At 40.2% G+C, this 14,356-nt stretch overlaps 1 protein-coding gene across 11 annotated transcripts in view; it reads right to left on the minus strand.

Annotated features, from left to right (window-relative positions):
* Positions 1 to 65: 65 nt before the first annotated feature.
* TNRC6B (trinucleotide repeat containing adaptor 6B) overlaps positions 66 to 14,356 on the minus strand; it is a 149,170-nt gene continuing 134,879 nt past the window's right edge. For 10 of the 11 annotated variants that reach the window (XM_064453736.1, XM_064453729.1, XM_064453707.1 and 7 more), the window contains one exon: positions 66 to 14,130. In XM_064453736.1, the coding sequence (XP_064309806.1) occupies positions 13,740 to 14,130 (391 nt within the window). In that variant the 3' untranslated portion in view covers positions 66 to 13,739. The remainder of the gene's footprint in view (positions 14,131 to 14,356) is intronic. The other variant, XM_064453777.1, reaches the window with a different exon arrangement.

Raw genomic sequence — 14,356 nt, forward strand, 5'->3', positions numbered from 1 at the left:
ATGGCGTCGGGGCCGCGGCGGCGGGAGACACGCGTGGCGGAATAAACGTGCAGAAACCACGAGTATTAAATGCTTAGCAGCCAAACACATTTATTAGTCTTTTTCTTTTTTTTTCCAGGAACCCAAAAATATTTTGTAGTTATAATGTAAGCAACTGAGTTGCACATAATACAATCATATCTTTCAAAAAATAAAAATAAAATAAAAACAAAAAAGCTGTTTAAAAGCCCCCCCAAAAAACCTTCAGAAAACTTATAAGTATTACACCATCTCTCAGTTTCAATGAAATGACGACGACTTAATTCCTTATTACTCTTTTAACTTGTCACACTCCAATAAAACATCACCCTTTTTGTTTTTTCTTTTTTTTCTTTTTTCTTTTTTTTCTTTTTTTTTTTTTTCCTAAATCCAGCATGAGAAATACAGTACCTGCTATGGCAAAAATACACATAAAATGCAACATTTCAGCTTATTTGTACATTAGTAGAGTTTAAACATTTTATTGTTGGTTTTTTCTTTTTAAGTGAACCAGTGATTTTAAGTACCACTATACTAAAAGTAAAATAAAAATATAGAAAAGGAGGAGAAGGGGGGGCAGCCAGCCATACAAGAGCACCTTCTAAAGTGCTGAGTTTCTGTGTCCATGGAAAACCCTTAGCAAGTTCCAACATCTGAGAGCGTATGGGATGGAAATTAAGATAAAACCTGGATATGCAAGACATTGTGTCATCTCCTCTACATTCTCCCCATTTGTCCTGTATCTTTCTTTACTGCACACTAGGAGAAGGAGGGGAGAAACCAGAGCTACGGCAGGAGTTTAGTAAAGGAAGCCATTTCAAGTATAAGAAAAAATAAACACTTATAGGTAACTTGCAAATAGCATCAATATACACACAGCCACTATTTTTATTATTACAATGTCTGCTTCTGGGGGACAGTGTTTCAGGCAAGAGGACTTTAGCTGTACCTTCCTGTTACCTATTTATGTGCAAAGTAGAAAAGCTGCCTTTTCTAATCCAGCCATTTTGGACATCGCTGATTTTCTCTTCTGCAACCTCCTCCCTCCATTTTGTAAAGAGAGAGGGAAGGTGGCATTATTTTACCAAGAAGACTAGATGAAATGATTCTATTTCTCCATTTCTCTTCCAGACACACCCTTCTCCCATTACTTGTCTGCAATGAAGAGAAACTTGACAAACATCTGATGCCCACCATTAGCCAGTTTCCTGAACAGGTAGAAGGCATTTACCTTTGTAAACATAATCCCTTATGTTTGTGGAACTCAAAGCAGCATTTCATATCTCCATCCAAGCAGTGGAGATTAAAATAGATCAGAACACTCCCCCGACACTGCTTTTCCTCCTCCCCTCCTCCCCCACCTCCCGCCCCCAGAAAGATTACATTTGGTTACTTTTGTTAGAAGGTGGGGTTTTTTGGTTCTTTGGGGAAAATACTTAGCATTTAATTCAAAGTAAACATTACAGAATTACCATCAGCAGAGTCATACTGCTGTTTGTTCTGCTTTCTAGATGAGAAAGAAAAAGCATCGTGCATCAGATATTCTGCATGTTTTAGACAGGGTGCAGCAGAAATCCAAGATACATAGGCATGTAAATCCCACAGGTGCACATGCATCATTTCAGCTTCTTTCTCTGCAGAATCACTGTATACGCTTCACCTTGAGTACTGGCAGGGATGGAGAGGGTGGCATACGGCAACAATGGAGAGATGTTCCTAAGGCCACGGGGAGCAATGCAGGACAGAGAGGACCAGGGAGTGTCAGATAGGAAGGTTTCAGTTACAGAAACCATATTCTTGATATTTCAAAGGCCAAATTCCAAAAGGCATGGGCTCATATGCACATCCCTGAGACGCACATCCAAGAAAGAAGAAACAGCGACCATGTGATTGGAAAGGGGAGAAAGTAGCAGAGGTTCCCTGACAGCTGTGGGATATACCCAGTGAAGAAGACCTCTTCCCCCACCACCCTCCCAGATACACTCTGGGAGAGCTGTAAGGCATATACACAAGCAGCATCTACTATCATTCCCTCTGTTCCTACGTTTTACTGGGAGGTGATGGCTTCGGTATATCACGGACAAAAAGAGACACTGCATTTGAAGTGTCACTGGTAACACACTGAAATTAATTCAGGGAAGGAAACAGGAAGCTACTCTGCCCTTCATCCCTGGAGCAGCAGCATAAAGTGGCAATGTTCTTCATATTACAGTCCCCTCTCTGGAACTACACACCACCACCTCCCCTTCCTGATGGCAGGAAAAGATGTGTCCACTTGAAGGATGACATTACCAAAAACTCTACTTAAAGGCAGGGAAACGTACACAAACTGAATCCAATTTGGTGATCTGGTGAAAGAAGCAGCAAGTTCCAAGTACTTCAGTCAAGTTTGAAGCTTATCTAAAAGTACGTGTGACCTGTAGCAACACTGGCATATATATAAGGGAGATCAGAAGGTAACTGGCATAAAGACAGAGGAGTATAAGTAACTGAATCTCCATCAACTTCTGTTGTTTAGGATCTGAGTGTCTGATGGCTTTAATCATTAAATAAGAATAAAAAAGGTTATCTCCCTCCACACAAGCAATGAAAAAGAATGAGCGATCTTACTGTAAAAACCTTGTAATACTTCTATTACGCTTTTAATCTTTAAAGCACTTTACAAACATTTACTAGTTGATCCTCACAAAACCCCTGTGAGGTAGGTAAGTATTATCATCACCCCCCTGCTTTACAGATGAAAACACAAACGCAAAGAAGTTAAATGACTTGCCCAGGCAAGCGAAGAGTAAGGGCCAATGTTACAATTCAGGAGTTCCATGCTTCTGGTCCTGTGCTCAAAACCACTAGTTAAACATCTTTTTAGAAAGGAGATAACAGATAGAAAGAAAAACCCATGAAGTTTAGAAGAAAAGGTAAGATTTAAAAAGGTTACATCAGAAGGGGAAATGTACCACGAGGTATTTTTGTGAGTAAGTTTAAACTTCAGATTTTTCTTTTTTTTTTTTCCTTTTTTTTTTTTTTTTCCTAAAAGGCAATCTGACAGAGTGGAACCCTGATAAGATCGCATCTGCAAGGCAGGCACAGATGCGAGAGTGATCATCAAGTCTATTACTTATTACAGTACTGTGAATGTCAACAAAAAAAAATTGCTGCATGAGAACACTGAATACAGGAAGGATAATCTCTCAGTTCATGATATTATATGTAAGATAATGCCAAGGATAATGCAGGTACCATGGTACACCATGGACAAAGGAAAAAGTCAAGTCAAAGGGTCCCTATTAAGATGACGAAGAGGGCAGTGAGATTTATATTTTTTGAGGAGACTGCTCCCGGAAGCTCAGCAGGCTTCAAGGAACACACAGAATTCACAATGACTGCATTCTGGAGATGTGAGGAAGTGAATCCTTTTTTATGACCATTATGATACCACCTTACAGTAAAAAATGATCATTTCTTTTAGAGAGCCTTGTCTATGGCCAATGTCAGTCTACATTCCCTAAAATTTCACACACTGCCAACATTAATGCTAAGTCACCACCAGTAACACCAGACAACAAAGCTGGTGTTGAAAAAACGCAGTCCTCATTATCATGCTTTGATCAGCACTAGAAAGTACCACCTCCATCCTCTTGTCCATAGCTGTGCTGCGACTGTATGAGACATGCCAGAAACAGCAGCAAAGACAATTTTAGGGAGAAGAAAGCGTAGACATCAAGGACCAGCTGTGTTCCAATTCTCCTGGAAGAGCGCAAGGACTGCTGTAATGGAAAACGAGCAGTAAATCCAAAAAAGTGCCTGCGGCACTGTGTTTCCTGAGCTTGACAAGGGCCAGGACACAGGAGGTGGTAGGTAAGTTTCCCAGGTAGAGCTGGTGTCCCATTCACCCTATTGGCCCTGGGTTAACACTGCACGGCTAGAATTCACAATCCTGTGCAAGGATTAAAGCTGGTTTTGTTTTGCAGCCAACATTAGTTTTCCAGATCTCTGCCCAGTTACCTAATGGCCAACTTATGAAAAAGAGAAGTTCTTATCAACTCCTTTTTGTTTCAAAAGTCATCACCTCCCCACTTTCCCAAACTATAGTGGATATACCATGGACACAGAAACTCCTAAACAGTTTAGCAAAGCTATCTTTGTCCCCTACACCCCCTTTGCAGAATGCATAGTTTACAATTCACTTACAAAATAAAGAAGCAATGCTGACCACATATGGGACCTTTTTTTTTTTGAAAAAAGAACAAACAACCTCTTCTTAAGTTCAGTATCAAAATTCACATTTGCATAATAATACATTTCAAGGCCATTAGAGAGGAATGAGAGCGAAGCAAAGAAAACTGCAGAGTCTCTCCTCTCTTTGTCTTCCTGAATAGAGCTGAGGGATCCCACTGGAGTTTCTTTTCATGGTGGGAATTATGAAGGGCTACAGCGACAGCTCTTGATCTTGTACACCTCGTGTTGGGTGGGACGAAGAGGTGAATTTTTAGAAAAAAAAAAACAAATGGAAGGAGACACTGCAGATTCCCATGTTTAGCTACAAACAGCTTTGAAGAAACAAAAAATTACTTCAGATTTTTTTTTCCTTTTAAACACTTCTACCTCACCATTTCAAAATCTCTTTTTTTTTTTCTTCTTGTGTAATACCCTGTTCATTTAAATGGCAACGTTAAGTGTGCTGGAAGTTGAAGGGTTGAAAAAAAAATTTTTCCGGTTTCTCTTATCAGGACATGGACAGAGAGGGTAAAAGTGTGCCTGCACCCACTATTTAACAGAAGCTACAAAACATCATCTTCTCTACATGTATAAATTTGTCTCAAACATCACTGTGTTTCAATTCTCCAGTGCTTACAAAAAATAAAGCCACACACACTCACACTCATGCACACAAACAAAGAGAAGCCACATACTACATATACAAACCAAACCTGCAACAGCAGACTAGCCTAAAACTATCAACAGCTTCTGTGCATCACATGACAACATCCCTTCACACCCCCCCACCCCGATCTCTACCACATATGAATACGTATTGTGCAGTGTAGAGACCAGCCCAAAGATGCTGCTTATCAAAAGGGACCAGTGGGCTGCAATCTCAATGTCTGACCTCTTGAAAGAATAAATTGACCATTGTCTCCCCTCCAGCCCAGCGGTCTCCTCAATTAGACAGTCACTATACTCACAAAGGCACATTCATAAATACCACATTTAACTTACTGCTTGTAAAAACATAGAAGGAGGAAAACATTAAGCGCTTATACCCCAACCCATCCCTACTGACCCAGCAAGAAGTATCACAATAACGTATCACTTGGTGAGACCTTACTCTACCTTTAGAAGGTACATATTAAAGAAGTCTTCCAACACCTCTTTTTAAATTTTTTTTTGCATAAATGAATGCTTTTTTGTTTTTGGCTTACATATTTTGGAATACAGCACACTCACTATAAAGCTCTGTTGTAAGGCTACCCCCTAAAGTAAGGCTGTTCTACCTTGGCTTGCATTTTCACTTCATTTTGCTTCTTCTCCACATGTCCCCAAAACAAAACAAAAAACCCACACAGCGCCTTATATAGAAAGGGTAAACCATATCTGGCAGGGAGAGGGAGGGGAAAGAAAGCACATAATATCATAACCATGTCACTAAAATAGCTATTCTAACAAGCTGTGCAACCTGCTCTTACTGCTCAACAGTAAATGATGAAGAAAATGTTAATTTATGGTCGTGTTTCATCTGAAACAGGAGAAACTTCTATTTTGCCTCAATTAAATAAACCAAACAGATTAAAAAAAATGAGGAAGTTAGTTCTGCGAATGCAACAACACATACCAATACCCAAGAGGAGGCATATAATGCTCAAGGAAACATTTGTTGCAAAGCACTGCCTCCTTGTATTGCGCATTCATGCAAACTTCTCCAGTCTCTTCCCCTCTGCCCACCACAGTCAAGAATGTTTGCTGCAAAAATACTTAACACAGGCTGGCACAATGCATTCTTCCCTTTTTTTTTTTCCTCTTCCCCACCCCCTGTATTTAATTTTTTTTTTTTTTACCAGAAAGGCTGTCAGAGTCAAGTCAAGAAAACTCCCTTTCTCACTACGAAGTCAACAGGAGCCCTAACACTGCTGAATGTCACCAGTCCCAACCGTCACACATACAGGGCAAAAATGGCTCTTTGCAGAGGGCACTTGATTTGCTAAAAGCTTGCTTATATAGCACTGGATTCTGGGAGACTTTTAGAGAGAAAAACACAACAAACTTTCCTGCATAGCTTGATGGAAAGCGACACGCACACAAACGGTGGATGCAAACAGATGTCTGCTGTGTGCCACAGATGAAGCTGCATCTACCTTGGCCTGACAATAGTTTTAAAAATAGGCTCCAAACCATCAGGAGCTGTGGCGCTTTTTATAGCACAGATGAAACCTTAAATCACTTTTCATATAAGGATTAGAAGCTATAGTTACTACATCACAAAGTTTAAAGTCTCACATAACACCACAAAATAGAGAGCTACATTTTAAAACAGGACCCTGACTCAGTTTTAATAGCAATGTAGACAAACCCTTGAATTCTACTGTAGACAAAGCTCTGCTTGGCGAGTCATTGCAAAATGGACCTGTTTCCTATTATCTACTGCAGAGGAACTTTGGTAAAATTCAGCAACACCGGTATTTACAGTGATGGGACACTTATGCAAAACATTGTGAGGGACGTGAACTGGCAAGGCTGCTAAAAATCTCCAGTTAGGCTCCTGTTGTTTAGCCAACCAACAACTCTGCTCCAGCATAGTTTTTGCTTTTGTCTGAGGTTTGGATGTGAATTCAGCACAACAGGGAAACAGGCTCTGTCTACATCAGGAAAATTTCAGAAGTTTCTCCCCATTACTGTTAACACCCTTCTGCCACAGGTGGAAGCCTAGTACTGGAAGTGAAGGAAGAGAGTTTGGGGTTTAGACATCTATATTTTGATCACAGCGGAAATGACTGTTATCATCTAACGGTATCAGAGAACTGAAATGGTATTCTGTGCAAAATCAATTTAGACAAACCAATAGATTCTGCATATGTTGTTTCAGACTCAGGAACAAAGTTGCACTTCAACAATATTTGTTTGGATTTTTTTTTTTTTTAAAGATTTCAACTTTTGTTTTCTTGGCATTACTTTCCTGCCCACAAATATCTGCATGCATATTTACAATTTAAAAAGCTGTTTCTGCTAGGGGAACCTTACCTCCTTAGAGAGAAAAAACCCTACCTTTTACTCAATCAGGACTCACACCCTGAGGTGCTAACCATCCACCACAAAACTAGCATTTCATTCCACTTGAGAAACCTGGATACTAAGGTCACATGATTTACAGTGAATGTGGTACATGCAACACAGATGTTTGCTGCATTGGAAATACAACAGGTCCTCATCTGCTACCTTGGCCCCGATCCAGCTAAGGTTTACTTACACAACGAGCTCTTTACCCGTGCAGTACTTATTCATTTCAGGTCAGTGGGACTAATTCACATGAGGATCACTAGATTTCCTGGACACACTTGGCCAAGTTTGGGTATCCCAGACACACATAAAATACTCCTTTTAAAGTCAACAGGAGAACAATATGCACAAACTGAATTAGAAGCCTAAGAGGTAAACATAAACTATGACGAAGGAATAAAAAAAAAAGTCTACAGTACTGTTTGGATGCACTACCAAGACTCAGTGGAAGATGTGGCAGCTTTTTTAGGAAGAACGAACAGGGGAAAGATTCTAAGGAATAAATATTTAGAAATGTCATGGCAGGAGAAAGAAAAACAAAAAAGAGGCTAACCTAATATGAAGGTCCAATTGTTATTTAGTCTTTGAGGTGGTTACCCCAGCCAGTTTGTTGAAAACATTCTGTCTATACTGCAGAAGAAAAATATATGTGGCTTAATATTCTTGCTCATTACACAAGCCACTTAACTTGAAGCAAAATAAAAAACTTGTAAGAAAAACCTGACACCCTGTGATTGGAAAACCATCCCAAACCAACAAAAAACCCACTCTCTCAAGACTGCTGGGCAATCACCCAGGTAAAAGTATAAAAACATTGGGAGAAAATGGCAAGTCTTCCGAAGTACCTGGTATTAAAACTGCTTTCCAAAAATCAATGTCAGAGGTCTCAACACAGGTTTCTGAGCTGTACCCCACCTTTTTTTCTTTTGCTTGCTAGACTTTATTGTCACTGCTAAAATGAAATACTTGAGTAGAGCAAGTAATTACCAAATCCATTTAAAAAACTCTCAGCTTGATACACACTGAAGGGTACGGTAAGCAAAGTGGCTGGTAACAAATGGATACATGCTTAGAAGACTGCTGAAATGTGCACTTTTTATGAATTAAGCACTGAAGAATTCAAAACCAGGGAAAAACCAGGAATGCTGAAACCACCTGAGAAGTATGTGTACGTTTAAACTGTATTACCTGGAAAACCAAAACAAGAACAAAATGATTAAGAGAGTTCTGCTTATCACTTGAGAAAGTAAAAAGTGTTTCTCAGTGAAAGATGTTATGCTTGATTTTAAACTGGAAAGAGATGCCCATAGTCTACTCCAAGATGTGCTTTCCCCAGTCTGTTTTCCTCGTCAATATGTTTAAATGAGGTGCTGCCACTGATCCCCCTCCCTGGAACAGTGTTGTAAAAGCCCAGAAGTACCCTAATATCAATTGTTGCTAACTTTTTGCTGTTATGAGCTCAATGGTAGCAGAATATTTAAAACATTAAGTGATCGTTGTCCCCAAATGATGAGTCTAGTTAGCACAATGCTCAGAAATCACCTGCAATGGTTAGGAGTGCCATGACTTAGCCAAACTAGCAACATCGTGATTAGCTACATATAATTTGGAGAACTGTCAACTGTAGTTGGAAAATAGTAAGATTAATGTGGCTTTAACAATTTAGTAAAACTATCACAGAGGAGACAAGTCACTAACCTTTAGCAGCCCTGCATGCTTAGAGAAAGGAGGGGCGGACTGTTTGTTGTACAACAGGTTTGGACCTAGCAGGCTGCTGAAGCTCCAGACTGTCAGCCCTTCAGCAGTCAGTCACAACCCACTTCCGAGTGACTGTCAGGTTCTTGGGCTCTTTTTGACTAAATCCTATGATTTCCTCTCTTTTACGATACTGCTGATTTGATAAAACACGCCTCTAGCAAAGCACTCTGTTTCTCCATAAAATAAAAAAATAAAATGAAATCCCAAATTCCCTAAATAAACCCTCCTTTACTGGCCCATGACAGGATTTTTTTTATTAAGCAAAGACCATTATTATTATTATTATAAATGCATTATTTTCAACACACACGTACACACTCAGATGTACACTCAGGGCGACATGAAAACACTGGGCAACTGATATGAAAAGGACAGGAATTTGGCATCTGATTTTTTTTTTAAATAATAAAAAGTTATCTCAACTACTGTTACGTAACTCATTGCACGACATGCTCACACAGCACGCTCTTTTTCCTTAAAGAACGGGTACATTTATTTCCATGAAGTGACTATACCGTCTCATCTTGCCTCATCTTCCCTCCCTTCCCCTACCATAGGGCATGTGGGTGCATGTAAAAAGGCACTAGCGTGGTTTTTGTGGTTTGAGCCTAGCCATTTCAGGCAGAGTAAGCCCCTAACCCTTAGAGCTGGGAGACAGAAGTTGGCCATCCCAACACCAAACTCTGAAGTTCAAGACTGTAAGCCCTGACAGCCAGCAGCAATAGGGTGAACAGAAGAGTTTAACAGATATTTCCCTCATATAAAATAAAACAGAAAGACTGGGAGGTGGGGTGGGTGAAGAAAAGCAAGCAGCAAATCTCCAATGGGGATTAAAACTGACCAAATAGCTGAAAACAGGAAAGTTGGTTCCTAATGTAGATTTTACTGGAGTTTTCCCACATTCTCTCCTTTTTCTGTACTGAAAAAGGCAGGATAATAAAAGTACTTCATTATGGGGTATTCTGTCAGCACTGGTTTTCTTTAGCACTATTTAAAACTGGTTTAAAGAAGCACCATCATGTATTTCCTGCTAGTTGTCCTAATTGAGGACTCTCTCAGTTAAACTATACTGCATTTTAATTAGGTTTATAGTTTCACTTTGCTTTTAAAAAGGTGCTTGGAAGAATATTTCCATTTAATTTCAATCAAGAGGGAACAAAGTGATAATTTCCATTCACACATTTCTCTTCTCCATGCAACTGCACACGTCTGCATGAGTAACAAAGCACTATAAGTGATAACCCTTCTTCTCCCACAACTTGTTTAAGATTACAATGAATTTCTGTTGCTGATATTGAGAAGTTTTCTTAATGTATTTTAATTTATATAGTCTTCAAAATTCTTGATCCCCCGCCTGACAGTAACATTTGGAGATTTTTTCTTTTTTTCTTTTTCTCTTTATTTATTTTTTTTTTAGCATTTTTATTTTAAAGTAAAAACTTTCAAACATTTTGAAGCTTCAGGAACTTGTAAAAGTTTATCAACAAGAAACAGCCATCTATCTAGGATAAGATAAGGTTAAATAAACCATCTTCAAAAAACTGGCTTCCTACCCTAGGATTCCTGAGAATGCTTGCAAATTTAAAGCAGGAAAATAAAATGTTAAAATAAAAACAAAAACACTGTTAAATGCTCCCAGAGTTAGTCTTCATCTAAAATATATATATGCACTTTTTGGTCTTTTTTTTTTTGTACGTTTTAAATTTTTTCCCTTTAAGCTTACAATGGAAGAACAATTTAGCTTTTCTTTTTAAATATTTCAAATCCCTCATTATGTCTTGTAAACAAGAGGGGCTCTAGCACCCGGCTTTCACCGTAGTATCGCAATGAACTCAACTAGCCCAAAGTGCAGGAAAAGGGACCTTAGGGCAGGTTGGGAGAGAGAAGTAAGGGTGGAACACAGCAATGAACCAGCATGTATAGCAAATCATGTGACAGAACGGATACTGGCTTACTCAGGCCAAAGGTGCTTCACTAGGAAGTACTGCTGGCACAGGACTTTTAAGACCCTGCTCTGCGTGTCCAAGCGTGGCTGGTCTTCAAGCAGAGACTAGCAGAAAAAAAGCTTTATGGATGTGCACGCAAGGGGCACTAGCTGGCAGGAGTTGGAAGAGAGCATTTTGTTTCTTTGCACACGGTGGGATGGATGAGGGAGGAGACATGATAGAAAAGTATATTCAGAAGGGGCCAGAGTATGCTGCACACTCCAGTTTACTAACAAATACAAACCTACTCGTACTTTTTTGTCACGTAACACTTTGCATACAAATCTACAGGCATGTGTATATGCAGCATTTCCCTCAGTCAGTCTTCCTTGTGACATAGGGTTTACATAGAAAGGGCGAATTAAAAAAAGCCACGCAACTCCCTAGCCCTTCCCTCCCACGCACAGCTCACAGGCATACACACACACACACGCGCGCGCGCACACACACCCCCCCCCCCCCCCCACATTACTTGAATCTGCTTTTGCTTCTCCCCACCCAACCCACGCCTAGAGTTAAATGTATTAGACATTGTCATATCCTTCAATGAAAATGCTGAAGAAAGACTCCCCTATCCTAACCCCCAGGTAATAAAGCTTGAGCACTGCTCCTGCTGTGGGCTGGAATGGACAGGTACGTGCTGGTACAGAACATCGGCACTTTGTTAGACAGTATAACGGCTAGACACCACCACGTGGAAGTCTTAGCACTTACGAAAGAAGTACCGGCATCTCTCTTCCCTCTTCTCCTGGCCCCACCCTCCCCCCCAAAAGACTTCCCACTTGTGTCAAGGGATGATGTTCTTTCAAGTCTGCTACAACTCTTTTCACAACAACAGGTCTTAAAAAGTTTTGTTCCCAGCGCACACATGCACGCACACACTGGCTATCACTGTGGATTACAGGTCACCCTATCCTGCCCAGAGTACTACTACACTGATGCTAAAAAAAACCCCAAACCTTTCCTTAAATACAGAAATTAAAAAGCAACAGTACAGAAAAAGTAAAAACAAAAAACAAAAAGGTGCAATACTTTTTTTTAAAAAAAAAAGTCTTTGCTAGTTATATACCTCCCTAAGCAAAATCACATACACAGGAAAAAACACAACACAGAGAAACAAAAGGAAACATTTGAAGTACACACTGGTTTAAGAACATTCGTAAGTAAACGTTTCTGTCAGTGATGGTCTGGCACTGTAATACACCAAGGCCTGGCACAGGTAACGCTCACCGTGAAGGACGCAGAAAGGAGTTAGCTGCATGTGCTTTCAGGAGATGAGGCAGGCCAGCCAGCGATTTGCTGACACAATTTAGTTTTTGTCAGTTTTAATACAAGCAGTAGATCAGTTCAAAGGCTAATTTGGTTGGGCTGGACTTTCAAGATTTTGATGGATTCTTCAAGAATGAATATGGGTGCCTATTTATAGATTTGGGGGGGAAAAGAAACACTTTTTTTTTTAAAGTACTTAAGCTTGTGAGAGACTGAATAGGAAACATTTGTCTTAGCCGCACAGAAAATGGCAACGTTTTTCCTCCTCTTTTCCCCTCCTTGGAAGAAAAAAAAAAATGGCTTGCATTATATAACAAACATTCTAGGGTTCACTCAGTACAAAAGCCCCACATGCAGACATAAATAAATAAATACACTGCTACTCAAAAGACAACATTGGCTCCGCTCTCACCAAATCCTTTGGATATGGCAGTGTTCTGCTCTACAACTGGGTTAGAACAAGGGCTAGGAAGCAACTACCCACTCAATATGATCTGCAGACTTGAGATAGCACCCTGCTAAAACGAATTTAAAAAAAACCTACTGACAAATTTTAATCCAGCCCAACTGGATTCTGCTTCAGCCACAGGGACTCCACCATGCCTGTCTTGTTTTAGGAATCAAGACCTGCAGATGGCCAGCCAGCCCGTAGACCATCAGCAATGCAGCGTTTCAAGATTATATATAGAGAGAAAAAAATGCACACACACGAACATGTGCACACGCACTCACACAAAAACAAGCACACGTGGGCAGTTACATGTGCCAGAACACACTGGTACTTATCAACCAGCCAATCACAAAGTGTTGGGTTTTCTGTTTTTTTTTGTTTGTTTTTTTTTTTTGTGTTTTTTTTTTCCTGTTTTGTTTTTTTGTGGGTTTTTTAATTTTTAAATTTTTTTTAAGTTTTTTTTTCTTTTATAGTGAGGCTCCGTCAAGTCTTCCCCCCACCCCCACCCCTTTCTTTTGAACCCCTCCCCTACCCCAACCCAACATGGTAGACCTAAGGACGGAAACACACCCAGTGCAAACAAAGTTAAAAAGCTATTTTTTCAGTATATATGTTTCTTAGCAACAACTTCCGTATAACATGAAAAAGTGAAAAACTAGAAACTAATTTTTTTAATTTTTTGTGTTTAAATTTAAATGGTATGTGTACTTGCTTCACATTGTCTTTCTAAGTTGGCGTTCATGATTCAAGTATTTCAAGAGTGATATGTTCTCTTTTTGGATTCATATTCCAAACGAAAAAACTGAAGTTATATAAGGGAGGCAACTATGTGCTCAGAGAGTCTGTCAATGACCCACCTTTTTTTCTCTCTCCGTTTTCTTTTTTCCTTTTATAAATGTATTTATTGCAAGTTGAAAAAACGAAAAGGTCAAGTTAGTGCTGCTGCTGTTCCAAAAAAGGTCACGAGGTCAGAGTTGAAAGTTCTAAGTTCAGATTGAATCCGACCCTCCTCCCAGAAGGTCTCCAGGTAGTAAGGGAGCAGGGCTGCCCATTCTGTGTGGATCCTCTACGCTTGGGACCCCCCACAAGCTTGAAGAATAGTTTGGGGGCCCCCACAACGAAGCGCCAGTGAGATCACCCCCACTGCTGCTGCCGCCGCCACCACTGCTCCACTGCCCAAGCCCTGTTGACCCACCAAAGAGATTCAAAGCAGGTCCAACTGGATCTGTCTGGTTCTGTCCTGTCTCTAGGGATTGCCAGCCTGCTGTGGGTGCACTTGGGGTTGCTGCAGGTGTAGGGGGCTGAGCTTGTGCCAGAAAGCGACTAACCTCTTCATCTGTGGCAAACTCAGCCAGGATGGTAGTGTTTCCCAACACACACCTAGAAGAGAAGTTACAGGGAAGAAAAAAACAGTTAGAGCCAGAAGGTAAGGGCTCAAAGCTCAAGAGCTTCCATTTTATAAGGTGGGGGCACCACGAAAACCAACCAACCCACCCACCCACCCCCCTCCCCGCAACATTCAGTTGTTATGCCTGCAACAATACCTTTCTAAATTTAAACTAAGATCCTGAACATTAACACCAAGAGCAATAAAAGTGACTATACA

This window comes from Phalacrocorax carbo, chromosome 1 (genome assembly GCF_963921805.1).
Source record: "Phalacrocorax carbo chromosome 1, bPhaCar2.1, whole genome shotgun sequence".
NCBI lineage: Eukaryota > Metazoa > Chordata > Aves > Suliformes > Phalacrocoracidae > Phalacrocorax > Phalacrocorax carbo.